Source organism: Lichenostomus cassidix, chromosome 10 (assembly GCF_008360975.1).
Source record: "Lichenostomus cassidix isolate B80296 chromosome 10, HeHo_3.0, whole genome shotgun sequence".
Lineage (NCBI taxonomy): Eukaryota > Metazoa > Chordata > Aves > Passeriformes > Meliphagidae > Lichenostomus > Lichenostomus cassidix.
In genome coordinates this window covers 13,992,122-14,005,025 of record NC_139491.1, presented here as the reverse complement: position 1 = coordinate 14,005,025, position 12,904 = coordinate 13,992,122, and the positions used below count along the sequence as shown (strand labels likewise).

At 40.6% G+C, this 12,904-nt stretch overlaps 1 protein-coding gene across 1 annotated transcript in view; it reads left to right on the top strand.

Moving 5' to 3' along the window:
* The window catches only part of MYO1E (myosin IE), a 107,783-nt gene that overhangs the window by 49,639 nt on the left and 45,240 nt on the right, over positions 1 to 12,904 (top strand). The window contains exon 2 of the mRNA XM_085070771.1: positions 10,887 to 11,030. Within this exon, the coding sequence (XP_084926897.1) occupies positions 10,953 to 11,030 (78 nt within the window). The 5' untranslated portion in view covers positions 10,887 to 10,952. The remainder of the gene's footprint in view (positions 1 to 10,886; positions 11,031 to 12,904) is intronic.

Genomic DNA, 12,904 nt, shown 5'->3' with positions numbered 1-12,904 from the left:
AAAACCTAGAAATGGGAAATTAAAGGGAAAAGAAAATGCATCATCACACTTCACCACTGCAGAGATTCTTTTGAATAAAACTAGGGTATTAAACTGCAGTGGTCTGTAGTGTTTTTTCCTTGAAGCTGTCACTTGGCTTTTTGCTTGGTTTCCCCTTTAAGAGAAATTGTTTGAATCCTATGTATATTTATGATGCTAGACATTAATATTAAACAGTCTCACATATTTCAAAAAAATTGAGGGGAAATAGCTGTTTCTGTGTTAAAATCTCTTTCATAGACTAGTAAGATCTAGCACTTTAGCTATTAAATGAACTTCTGCCCATAGTTAATAAAGGAAAAATCCTGGGGTTGTAGAGATCATACACATGCATTGGTGCAGTCCAGATAATAACCATGAAGGCCTGGTCTCCTAGCTGCTGAGGGTTATATTAAAAATGTTGGGCCAGACACTTCTTTTCTATATTTCCATTAATAACCATGGTGTTCACTAGAGTGGAATGAACTCTTCGTATTTGCAATGCATTTCTATGTTTCCACCTTTCTGGGATATCAGCTTCACTGACAGAGTGCAGTGAGCTAGAGAAGATCATGTATATTAATTTTTAGTTTAATTTTTTGGGGTGATTTGTGAATTATTATGGAAATATGAAAGTCTACAGAACCAGGATACAAGCTTAATACAAATTAAAGTAAATAATTTGAAGCATGGGGTTTTAGAGGAAGATCAGACAACTGTATGAAATCATAAGCAGGCTGTGTTAATCAGAAAAATGTTCAAAGAACAGTGTTCTTGTCATACAGACTGGGAAGTTACTGTCTTAAAAGCAAGTGAATAAACGAGCATATTCATTAAATGACAACAAGCCAGTTTTTCTATACAACCAAAGTGTTACATGCTGGTTTTTTTTAATATATTTCTTCTCAAAGCTGCCCTGGACTGAATCGTCAAAGCTGTTTTACTAAATTAGTGAAATGACAAATATTAGCTTTATGAATAATGTGCATGTGGAAGATAATCTGGTTATGAGAATCTGTCTGTTATGGGCATTAGCCACTCAAGAGGACCTACTTGCCCTGGCATAGTGTAATTATTGGTTAAAGTAAAAATAAAGCCCTGACAAAGGATAGATGAAGCTGTGCATGAGGTTGTCTCCTGACAGAGGTGAATGTACAGCTGAGACAGTGGATTAGTGTCTGCTTGGTCTTCTGCACAGTGTATGAGATTTGTCTAGTCTGATGTTTACTGCTTCTCCCAAGATTTTTGCTTCCTGTTGGTTTTTTATTAGCTTTTTGGGAGTTGAAGTGAACTTGTAAATTTGGTCCGTTGGAAAGATATGTAACTTATTCCTGAGGTGGAATGCTCAAACAAATTCTTGTTTGTATTTATGTAATAATTAACCAAGGAAACATTTGTATCTGCATCCACTAAAATATTAAGATTGGATTTTTTTAAAGAGTTAAATTAAATGTTTAGTCAATGTATCAAATAGTCTCTTTCCCACAGTGTCTGAAGTAAAATCTGATTTTTGCACGAGTACCAAAACATGTCAGCTCATATAAAGGACTTGTGTTGAGCCACATGCATGTTACCACCCAGGTGTGGGCTCTGCTGTAGGTGAGTGAGCACCACTCCCTGAGCCTTTCCCTGCTGCTCCCAGTCAGTGCTGCCAGAGGTAAACAGGAAGCTGCTGTAGTCCTGAAGTTTTCACTCCCTTTGCTCAGCACTCTGTCAAATTAAGATAAACACAGAAAGCAATTTTTGCATCAGAACCTCCCCCAGTGTGGAGTTCCTCCTTGACCCCCCAGACATGCTCCTCTGGCCACTGTCACCAGCGAGAGGAGTTGACAGTTCCTGTGCAATGGGGATATTGGTGTGTGGGGAGCACTCCTGAGCGAGCAGGAAAAGCTTTCAGCTCTTCCCTGCACCTCCCAGTGCCACACTGCCCAGCGCCACTGGACTGTGGTTCCTGGAGCTGTCCTGCTCCAGGTAGCCCCCCAGCACGGTGACCTGTACAGAAACACACCCCTGAGCCCTGTATCTGACCACAGTCCAAGAACAGATTACCCAGCTCTAATCAAACATGAAAGTAGCCATTCTTGAAGGCACCTACTTGGGAAAATCCTATGTGAACCTAACAGTATACATTGGAATCCTGCAAGGCGGTCTGCGGCAGATAAGCTCTTTATCACAGGTTCCACCCTGGTACACAGAGCAGTGATTGTCTTGTACTGCCCCCTCATCCCCGTTGAAACTATGCATACGGGACGGGAGATCAAAGCAAATACCTCATCAATGGGTGAATCTGACACCAATCACCATGCTAACGCCCCGGTTAAGAAATGAGCAGTTGACTGCATATCTTATTTTTGGTATCAGAACAGTTAAATGTTATAACTGAGCAGTGCGTTGCACTAATAAAGTTTTGTGATGTCAGCACAAAGGTGCTTTTTGGTACATGCTGTTGAAAAACCAGTCTTGGCCACAGTTTTCTGCTGTGTTGCAGCTTTTGCAGTTTCATCATGCCTGTTGCAATAAAGAGTGTTTTTCTTTAGCCTGAACTGCCATAGGCATGTGACCAGATGACAATCTCCATTTAGAAAAAAAAAAAAAGATTGATATTTCCTCTGGTTTGTAAATAAGTTCAGTCTTTTAAAGGAAGAAATAAAACCAAAACAAAACCCAAAAGAGACTCAGCTGTAGTTTTTCCAAATTATTTTAAATTTAGTTGTAATTCAGGAGGATTATTTAGCTAATGCTTATTTTAGAAATTAGTCTTTCAATTTTTGTGGAATTGCTACATAGTGCTACTCAACTGGATCAAACTATTGGCATAAAACAAAATATTCGTGGTTGATATTCGTGGTTAAAAGCAGTATTAAAATAGGGTCTGTAGTCTGCCCAACCTGTTGTATTCTTACAATCCATTAGTAATTGGTGAGGACAGATACACCCAACAAAATGTAGATGTCAGTAATTTTATTGAGAAGTGTAACTAAAAATACAACTAAGTACTCCTTTTGGAGTATAGTACATTCCTGCTTTGTAGTTAAGCATTGAATTGACTATGTAAATGTTTGTTATTGGGAATGAAATTTTCAGTCATTTGAAGGTGCAGGTTACGTAAATGGAAATGGATTTAGTAAATTCAGACAGTGTAAATGATGTAACTGGTACTATTCAGCTACAATGGAGTATTAACTAAACGGTGTTTTTACAGGAGCTGTTTTATTCCCTGAAAATCCTACAAATTCTAAAATTATTTCTCCACCTTTTAATACTTAGAAAAATGTGTTTATCCTTTTACCCTTCAGTGTTGTCTTGTTATCAATTTAAATGCTAAGTAATTTAGAAATATTGCCATGCTCTTAATTTTTTTTTCTGCATAGATAAAAAGAAGCAAAACCTGCAGCTAAAGAATAAGGCTAAAATAACTATTTTCCTCTCCTTGATGTTGCATTGCTCCACTCTATATTCTGGAAACTGTTGTGGTACAGGGAAGGGAGTCTGGGCTGACCTGCCGCTAGACTGCTTTTGCCTCGGTGAACTGCAGAGTCGACAGCCTTTGGTCTGCTGATGGGAACAGCAATCCCAGAGTTGTCACTGGAGGCTCCAAGGGTAACCAGGCGTTTCCCAGTAAAACCCCCTGTCACAGGATTGTCAGCTGAGGATGCTGCTGGAGACAGACTTTGGCCTTGAACTCTCAGGTTAATGTCTTGCAGTATCAGTCTGATGAGGAAACAAATGTCTGCATTTACCGTGAACAAAAGGGTCAGGAGAAGGGGAAAAGGAACAGCTGTGGCTGTACAAAGAGGGCAGTGACTGAGCAGAAAGGAATTCACTGCGGTGATTGTGGCCTCGTGGTCTAAAGCTTGGTGCTAAAGCCCGAGATTCTAAAAGCTGGGAGAAGGGGCAGGGGAGTGAGTGTTGACATCAGCTACAATAGGACATGGCTGGGATGGTATTTTTGTAATGTGCCACCCTTTTTACTTTCTCCGAAATTCTCCGCTGGTACAGCCACAGTGGCAGGAGCCCCAGCATCCCCATGCTCCCTGCTCCAGTGCATGCTGAGGTGCTGTCCCACGAGTGGAGCCTGAGTCGCCCTGGTCTGAGATTCCTCCCTCTGGAGAGCACATGGGAACCTCCCAGGGGACTTCAGTCTATTATTTAGTTTCAGGATGATCCAGGAAAAATATTTTCAGTGCACTGCTACAGCAGAGACAGTGGCATGTTGTCTGAATCTACTGATGGAGTTTTCAAACTGCACTTTTCAATTAAAGGCCATAATAATACTACGTGTAAGGTGTATGATTGCTGAAACCCCTTTGAAAGCTGTTTTTAATGGAGAAGAGTGACACATAAAATCTTTATTACACTTTAAGGATTGACACAGCCAAGATGAAAATGTTTATTAAAGTTTTTCTCTTGCCCTTCTTAAATTGCTTGATAGGTATACACAGATGAAAACTGCATGTACAATTCATAGATCAAGAGTTAGTGTGCATGAACGCTGCTCAGTGCAATAATTGGAATATGGGTGGTGGGGGGTGGATATACATTGACTGAAACTTGCTATTTGAAGGCCTATACTGATCCACCAGTCCCAGAGAATTTTGCTGCTTGTGCTACAAGGAACAAGTCAGACTTAGAACAGGGCTGGAGACTTCTCAGTAAGTAAAGTAAGACAGTAAATGTCTAAGAGCAAGTCAACCATATTAAGCAGTTAACACTGTTGTGTTTCTCTGGGAAAATGATTTCTTGGAACATCAGGACAAAGCCACCCAACAAGCTATGGGATAGGCAAACAGGAGTTTACAGTTCATCAGCTACTTCCCAGTATCTCCCCACAGCCTCTGTAACTTGTTTCAAAATCTTAGGCACATTTGTATGATCTGCTCTCAAGATCATTCCTGTCCTTATTTCGGTCTGTCATGTAGCTGTGCATTTTTAAAAATAGCCTTTCAAAACTTATAGTGAAAGTTAATAGTGATGCAAGAGATCAGCCCTGTGGTCAAATACTGAAGCAGTATCTATTTAGGTAATGTCCCGTTACTTATCTTACAAGAATGCCGCTGTCGTTCCTGGCTCCTGAAAATAAGTATGATGTGTAAATCCTGTAGACGTTCACGTTCTCATAACTTGTGTTGGGTTAGAACATGCATTTGCTGCTCAGGTGAGCAGGCTGGTTGCTGTCTGGTCTCCTCATCCCTACCTGGCTGCTCCTTGGCTCCAGAGCCCAGAGCAGGAGGTGATGGTGGAGCTGCTCTGGGGCCAAGCCCTGCTGGGGCAGCAGTACCGGATGGGAGCAGGCGTTCAGGCCATTGGGATCTCCTGCAGCCTGTAGCCAGCTCTGGAGTCAGTCCTTCAGGTCATGTTGGCCTGAATCCACCCCTGCCTGAGAGCAAGCAGTGAGAACTGGCAACTTTCCCCCCAGAATTTTTTTTCCTCACTATTTTATTTCTCTAGCTGTAGTTTTTTGGATATTAACATGCTAGTAGTTTCCATTCCTTAATACATCTTTGGTAATTTTAGTTCTCTGTATAAGATGTCTATCCTGCTGCTAGATGCTCAATATTTTTGCTTTGCTATTTCCCCAAATCTTTAAGTACTGCTTTTTGTCTCCCTTAATGTTTCCCTCATGTTAAATTTAAATAAATGGCCTTTTATCTTTGTCTATCTTGCTGCTTCTGCTGTCTTCCTTTAATTTCCTTTCTGAAATATGGTCACATCATTGCCGCCAATACATTTTTTTCCTGACATAAGATATACAAGAGCTATTTTGGAGCACATTTGCTCACTATAGCTTCTCTGTTTTGATTATCTCAGTCAAGGACCAAAATTCACATGAAGTATTTTTGCAATATTCTCTGAGAACAGCAGACCCTTTCACTTCTTAGAAATAAGTGAAAGATTCCTCTAAGTGGTTTATAAAAGTTTGCTAATTTTGATGGATGATATCACTGCAGAAAGCCGTGGGTTTATTTTCTTGTTAGCTGGGAAAACTGATACAAATTATGTATGTAAGGGACTGGTGACAGGCCTCCGTTGGTGGAAGCATTGATGTCAGGTCTAAAGTAAATGGTGTGCAGCTTTGTCAGTGTTGTGACATCTTTGGTTAATGTGTGTGTGTCTCATTTACTATTGTATTCATAATACTGATCTGAGAAGGTAGGCACTACAAGGATTTGTGCAGTAGTACTGTGTTAGTTGAAAAGGGGAAGGTCATGCTTGTGATCACTTGACACTCCTACTCCCTTGTGGAGGCTGAGAATCCCTTCTGCACCGTGATGGGACATTGATATTGACTACCGAAAAAAGGTGTCAGAGATTGAGAGTGGCAACTTTTCCCTTTGTGGGTATGAAGAATGATTATTGATGGCATGTAGGTTGTTGTAGTTTAGTGAGAGTTCTGATGGACAAAGAGTAAGGTTCTCAGGGGCAGAGTATAAAGTCTCTTCTGATCTCTTGTTTTTAGTGCTTTATTTTTAGATCTACTATTTTTAAATAGCTTGAAATACAAAAATATTTGCTTTTTTTTTCCAGTTAAAAGAAAATCCATGTTGTGACAGCATGACTCAATCTTTTTATAGCTACATCAAATACGTGTTGCTTAGGATAATGTAAGAATATACAAACAATAATAAAGGCAAAAATAAGAAACCAGCAGTTACTGTAACAAAGGGTGGAGGCCAGCAAAAAGAAACTCCACAAATAAATGTCTTATCAATACTTATTAATTCCAAACAAAACAGTATTGCTTTAACCACATTGTACTGCCAGTACCAAAAGTAGTACAGAAAGTATAGACAGTACTTAGTACACAGAATATCTATTGCATCCCCCTTGTTGGTATTTAACGCAGCAGTCGCCTATTAGCGAGTGGGTGTTGAGGGACAGGCACAGTGAGAGCAGAGTGGATTTCCATGCTGCTGGGTGTGGCTGTGCAGGTGCTGGAGGTGCTGAGAGGCTCTGCAGCCCGGGGGAGCAATGTCTGTGCTCCTGAGTGCCTCGGCAGCAGCAAACCGAGAGCACGGGGTCAGCTTGTGACTCGGAAATATTATTCTTGTCAGTGCAGAGCAGAGCTCGTTTTGAGCCTAAAACAGCAGCCAAATGAAAAATAGCAGCTGACAGCAGTGTGGTACACGCCTTTAATTGCAGCCTTGCCACTCCACTGCCTGTGCAGCATCAGGTGCTGCCGCTGGCAGCTCGGGCAGAGCCTGGGGGAGGCCTGGCAGCCAGGTTGTTCTACACTGGTGTTTCCACTTCTGCAGCTTTCAGCAGCCCGTTGAGATGTGTTTTTGTTTTGGGGGTGGTTTTTTGTTTTGTTTTGTATTTTTCCTAATGTGCCAAGCTCATCTTTTTCCAGCTGCTCAGGCATTGTTAGTGCTGACACAGAGACTTTTATTTGCTTACTTACTGTACAGTTAGATCACTTCTTTCACCGAGAAAGCCTAAGAGATGCCAAGTAGCTGTCTGCTGACATCTGACCTGCATGGCTTGGCCCAGGGCTGGGCCTCGGGCTGTTGGCCAGCTCCATGCCCCGGGGAGCTCTGCTGCACTCACCAGCTCCTGGCTGGGGCAGCTCTGCCAGCCTCCTGCTGCTGGCTCTGAAGTGCCTGCTGAGAACCTGCTGGGAAACAAGGACACAAGCAGCCCGGGAGACCTGGTCTGTGACTGGAGGATCCCTCTGCAGGGGGGTGCAGAAGTGTGTTGAGTGCCGGACAGCAGGGGCAATTAGCAGCTGAGTAAACTAGACTGAGTGCACCCTGCAAAGCAGGTTCAAGTGGACACCAGGTAACTAGCTCAGGTGTAAATTGTGTCTAGATCAGAGTGCTGCACTTTTTTCTGGATAATGGAAGCTCTCTTTAAAAAAATAGCTTAGATTCTCAAGAAACATGCAATAAGAACAAATCATTGGTGTAATTTTTAAGCATATTGCCTTCATCTTTGGGAAAGCCTAGAGAAAGATGAAGAGTTGCTTTTACAACTGCTATGACATGGAGTTTTTTCAGATGATTGATGATAGGAAGATTTTAAATATTTTTCTTTTTTTTTTTAATTTCAAAACTCTATAAAAACCAGTTAGTTGTTATATGAGTATGGTTTAAGTGCCAGTTGGAAGTGACTGAAGTTGCTAAGTTCAGATTAGACTCTGTAGTCATTGCTGATGTGTGGAAGGGCAAGAACTTGGAGTGGGTGGTGTCCTTGAGAAAAACCACTCTCAGACAAGGAGCTGGTAGCCCCTTCACTTGGCCATCCCACTGGTGTTACCTTCCTGGAGAAGGAAGAGTGAGAGCAAAACTTAAACACAGTTGGTCAGGCGCTGCTAAAGTTTGGGCATATTTGTAGATCCCAGGGAGATGTCTGACAATAATGTATGGTGATTTGGTGGTTCTCTGCACATTTGCGTGTGAGGCTTTGTTTTGAAGGGCAAAGGGTAATTCCAAACTGCTACAGAACTGCCATTTAAATTGAGTTACAATATTAATATGAACTACGTAGTGCCACAACTCTCAGCTGTTTTCCATGCCATTGCTTTATGGGCAGCTGCCTTTTTATTAAACTTCTCTGCATGGTTTGCAGTGTGTCTGTGTCCTGTGGCTCTCAGATTTGATTGCTGCTGCCATTGGAGCTGGGCAGGAGCACAGGGCAGAGCTGCTCTCAGGGGAGCTGGGCCACCCCTGGCACTGCCACTCTTGCTTCTCTGCTGGCTCTCAGCTATTCTGGGGAAGAACCCTTTGGCCTGGTCCTGTGTGTGGCTTAATCACAGTCAGCAGCAGTCACTGACTTGCATAAAGCTACTGTTTTGCAGACAGTGTGCACATTTTCCATGTATCCCATGGCTTTGCAAGCTTTGTGCTCGTTGAGCTCACTGGGTCTGATGCCATAGCTTCCAAAGGGAAGTTTGATTGTTTTTGCAGTCTCATTTCTTACACATTTTCTGTAGTTTGCTGTATTATCTGATACAACCATATTCTGTATAGCTTTGGGAACAGTCTAATTATCCATATTTATTTTGATACTGTACCTTTTTGTCCGTCCTGCCAGTTCCTTTTTCCAAGTGTAATATCACAAATAGCTGATGAGTACACTGAAGGAAATTATGCTTCTCCACTGACTTCTGTTTTCTCCAATAACTGAAGCTTCAACTAATATTTTCAGCCACATGTTTTATGACAAAAAAAAAAAAGATTCTTTTTTTTCCTCAATGCTTCCAGATCACTGCTTCCATTGCACAGATAGGAAATTGACAAGGTTTGCACAAACTAAGTTAGTTTAAGGTTATTCTTTTATTAAAGCTCATGTACAGTTGTTCAAGGAAATCACTGAGACTGTGTTTTCAGACATATTTATCTCTGCTGTACCATATTTGAAAGCATTCTTTTTGATTTAAGTTTACAACTGTTCTCCATTGGTGTTGGCAGTGATGGATCTACATCAGAGCAGCAATGGCAAGACTTAAGAGAAAACACACATAAAGCCTACAGCTTCTGTGCTGTCTGCAGTAGCAGGGTTTTAGTGCATGTTAATTTAATTTGAGGTAAAAGTCCAGTTGGTCCTTGGTTTTTATGTCAGTCAAGATGAAGCCAAGCTGTAGGCCTGGTGTAGCACTTGGTGTTAGTGCAGTTGTGTGGGTCACTTGTTCCTGCACAACTGTGTACACACCAAAGTTGCCCCTCTGTAAGTTGCTGATGTCCCATTTCAAAATACCAGTGCAACAGAAGTGTTCAAAGTATGTAAATTTTCTTATTTAGTCTGTAAAATTTTTGCAGAATAAAATAATGCATATATTTTATAATGATAAATTGTTTACATTCTGGTGACTGTTACTTGATCTCGTATAACATGCACCAGAGCAGTGTAGTTCAATCACATTGTTCCAAATTGTGGTATTAAAGAACGAGGGGAATTTGCAGAATTGGTGTTTTGTTGGCCACATCTTTCTTGACAGCGTGCTTGATCACTTCTCAGTGTAAGATGTGCTAATTTCAGCATCACTAATTTCAGTATTGTGTAAACAAAAATTAGGTAGAAAATGGCGAGAGATCAGAACTCCATTAGCGTTGTCTGCCAGGCCACAGAAAATAGGTTTGGGTTTGCAAAGCAGATTTATAGCTGAATTAATAGCCTTGATGTCGACTGGATTTAAATCTGTTTGTGGGTGTATCCATGGAACCAAACTACTGTTCAAATCAGCTGGAAGAAAAACAGATTTTGATTTCAAGTGGTACAGCATGAAATGTCACATGTTTTAGTAGCATCCTGAAATAGTAGTCTCTGAGTGTGGGGAGAGAGTATCTATTTAGATGTCAGTTAAGCATAGTGACTAACAGATCAAAAGGGATTGTGAAGACACGCAGCCGACAAGCTGTGGTACATAATTTGCAGAACATCCCTGAATACTTAACTGCAGCATGCTCACAGCTTCCCTCCCAGTAACAGCATATGTGCAGCATTGACTTAAAAGACTGTAAAGGATGAGGAATTCACTGTGGTGGTGGTAATTACCCTCACTGCTAATAGTTGAACTGTAGGAGTGTAATTTTTGCATCCTTAGCTTCCAATAGCTGCATCTCAGTTGGAAAAAATTGGGGTTTTTTTTCTACTAGATTTAAAAATGTCTGCCATCTGAAATCCATTCTGTGTGTAGGTGGTCACAAAACCCCCTGGAATTACCTTCTAGTTTTGGAGGGCAGTGCAAGTCTTTAAACAGTGCAGAGGCAAGTCAGCTGACACCATTTATGTATGCTTTTATAGAATGCCTGGATCAAGGAATAGAATTCAATGAAAGAAGAATCTTTGGGAAGTTGGATTGTGGTTTCCAGTTGCTTAATGCTGATGAGAAATGCAGTAACCTTTGTGATGTTTATTGTGCTTTCCTGCAGGGCAGCAAAGGACACTACAGATACCACTGGCAGAGCCACAATGTCAAGCACAGTGGAGTGGACGATATGGTCCTGCTTTCCAAAATCACTGAGGATTCCATAGTGGAGAACCTAAAGAAACGATACATGGATGACTATATTTTTGTATCCTTTGTTGGTTCTGTGAGGCCCCTTGGCCTTGCTGAGCCCATGTGACACTAATTATATGTATGTATTCTCTTTAAGCAGATTACTCAAAGATGCTGAACATTTTATGTGACACTTCACCTGAAATAACACAATATGCTTTGAAAACTGAGCTAATTATGAGGGTTGAAATTAAGATAGCAAAAATTATTTTAAGGTATTCTTTTTAATATTTGCAGTTGTTCTTGCCAATGTTGAAGATTGTGTCTCCATATATTTTTACATTCCCATGACCCCTAAAGCCTCCTGAGGTAATGCTTCTCCTAAGAGCAAGAATTAATAGGTTTTAGGTGTATATACATTTATTGATATGTTGTCTCCTATACCTCCAAAATTCTAATGCTTTCAAAATAGCAGTTCTTCTGTGGCATAAACCCATTTACAGCTTATTCTGGAATTGTTAATACTGTGAATTATGGGATGATGGAAACAGGTGAATATATCAACATCTGTAAATCTTCAGGGTTCTCACTTAAATTTTTTCTATGATTAATAAAAATGCGAAAATTTAAATACCTGAACATGCAACCTACCTAACAAGAAGAACAGTCTTCAGCACCCAAGGCTTGCTTTTTTAAAATTTCATATGAAAGCAATTCTTTAAGATAAGAATAGTCACTGTTTCATTTTCAGCTTTCTCAATGTAATATGAGCTGCAGTAATGAATTCGGTAAATTGTAGTCAATGTTTATATACTAGAAGGTTGTACTGTTCCTTATTCTGCTTTAGCCAGGTGTTCATACTTTGTAGCTGTATCTGGAGGATAGTTTCCTTAAAGAGTTCAACATTTTTAGTAGAAGGGGAAGGGAGTGTGAGATCTTGCTATTTCCATATTCAGATGGTCAAGAGCTATGTAGCAGCTCAATTTAGTGAGGGCTGATAGAGGAGAGTTGACGTTGCAGTTGTTTCCATCCCAAACTGCAGAGGTTTCTAAGGTGTGTGTGACCATGGGTTTGGATCCTCTGTTCACTGAAGTACCACAATATTATTAAAATAGCCTTATAGAAAGGTGATGAAGTTGCACAGTATTTGCCAAACTGTAGTACAGGGACAAGCTATTCTTCCTGGTCCTGTGGAACGCTGCATGTTCTGTGCTGTGTGTGCACAAAGACTTCAGAGCTCTGTGCTGAAGAAAGAGTTTTATGCTTTTCTTTCTTATGCAAATAGTGAGATTACCATGGAGATGATCTTTCTACTGAAGCAGGAATAAGGGTGTTTTCCAAGGGAACTAGTGGTCACATCGAGGGATCAGCCTTCCTTCATGTAGGGAGAAGGACTCCTTTTCCAGTTTTGTGAAGGCTTTCCATTCAAAGATGAAGATCATCTCTTGAATATTTGAATTGTTTTTGTGTTCACCCATGAATGAACATTTCTCGGTGCTACATTGTACAGAGATTACGGAATCATCCCAGAAAATGCTGGTATTGTTTACCAACAGAAAATGTTCACTTCAAGTGTTTATACTGACACAATGAGTAATTGATTTATTATGTCAAAGACCCAGATGTTGTCACTCCTTTTGAATTAAATTAAAAATGTATGAAGAAGGCATTGCAAATCAATATTACAGAAATTATGCTTATTGAGTTAAAGTTCTTCTCTAACATGTTACCTTTTGTTTTGTGGCACCACACTAGTAAATTCTATGTAGGACAATCCAGAAGGATAAATTTGTTAATTTTCCTACTTTGTACAGAAAGCTTAGATAGCAAGTTTGCCTGTGAAACAATTCCAGACTGTTAATGAAACCTGCAGTACAACATTTTGGACCCATAAGTGTGGGCTCTTTGCTAACTCCTGGCTCAATGAAAAGTGATACTGATACCTGTGAA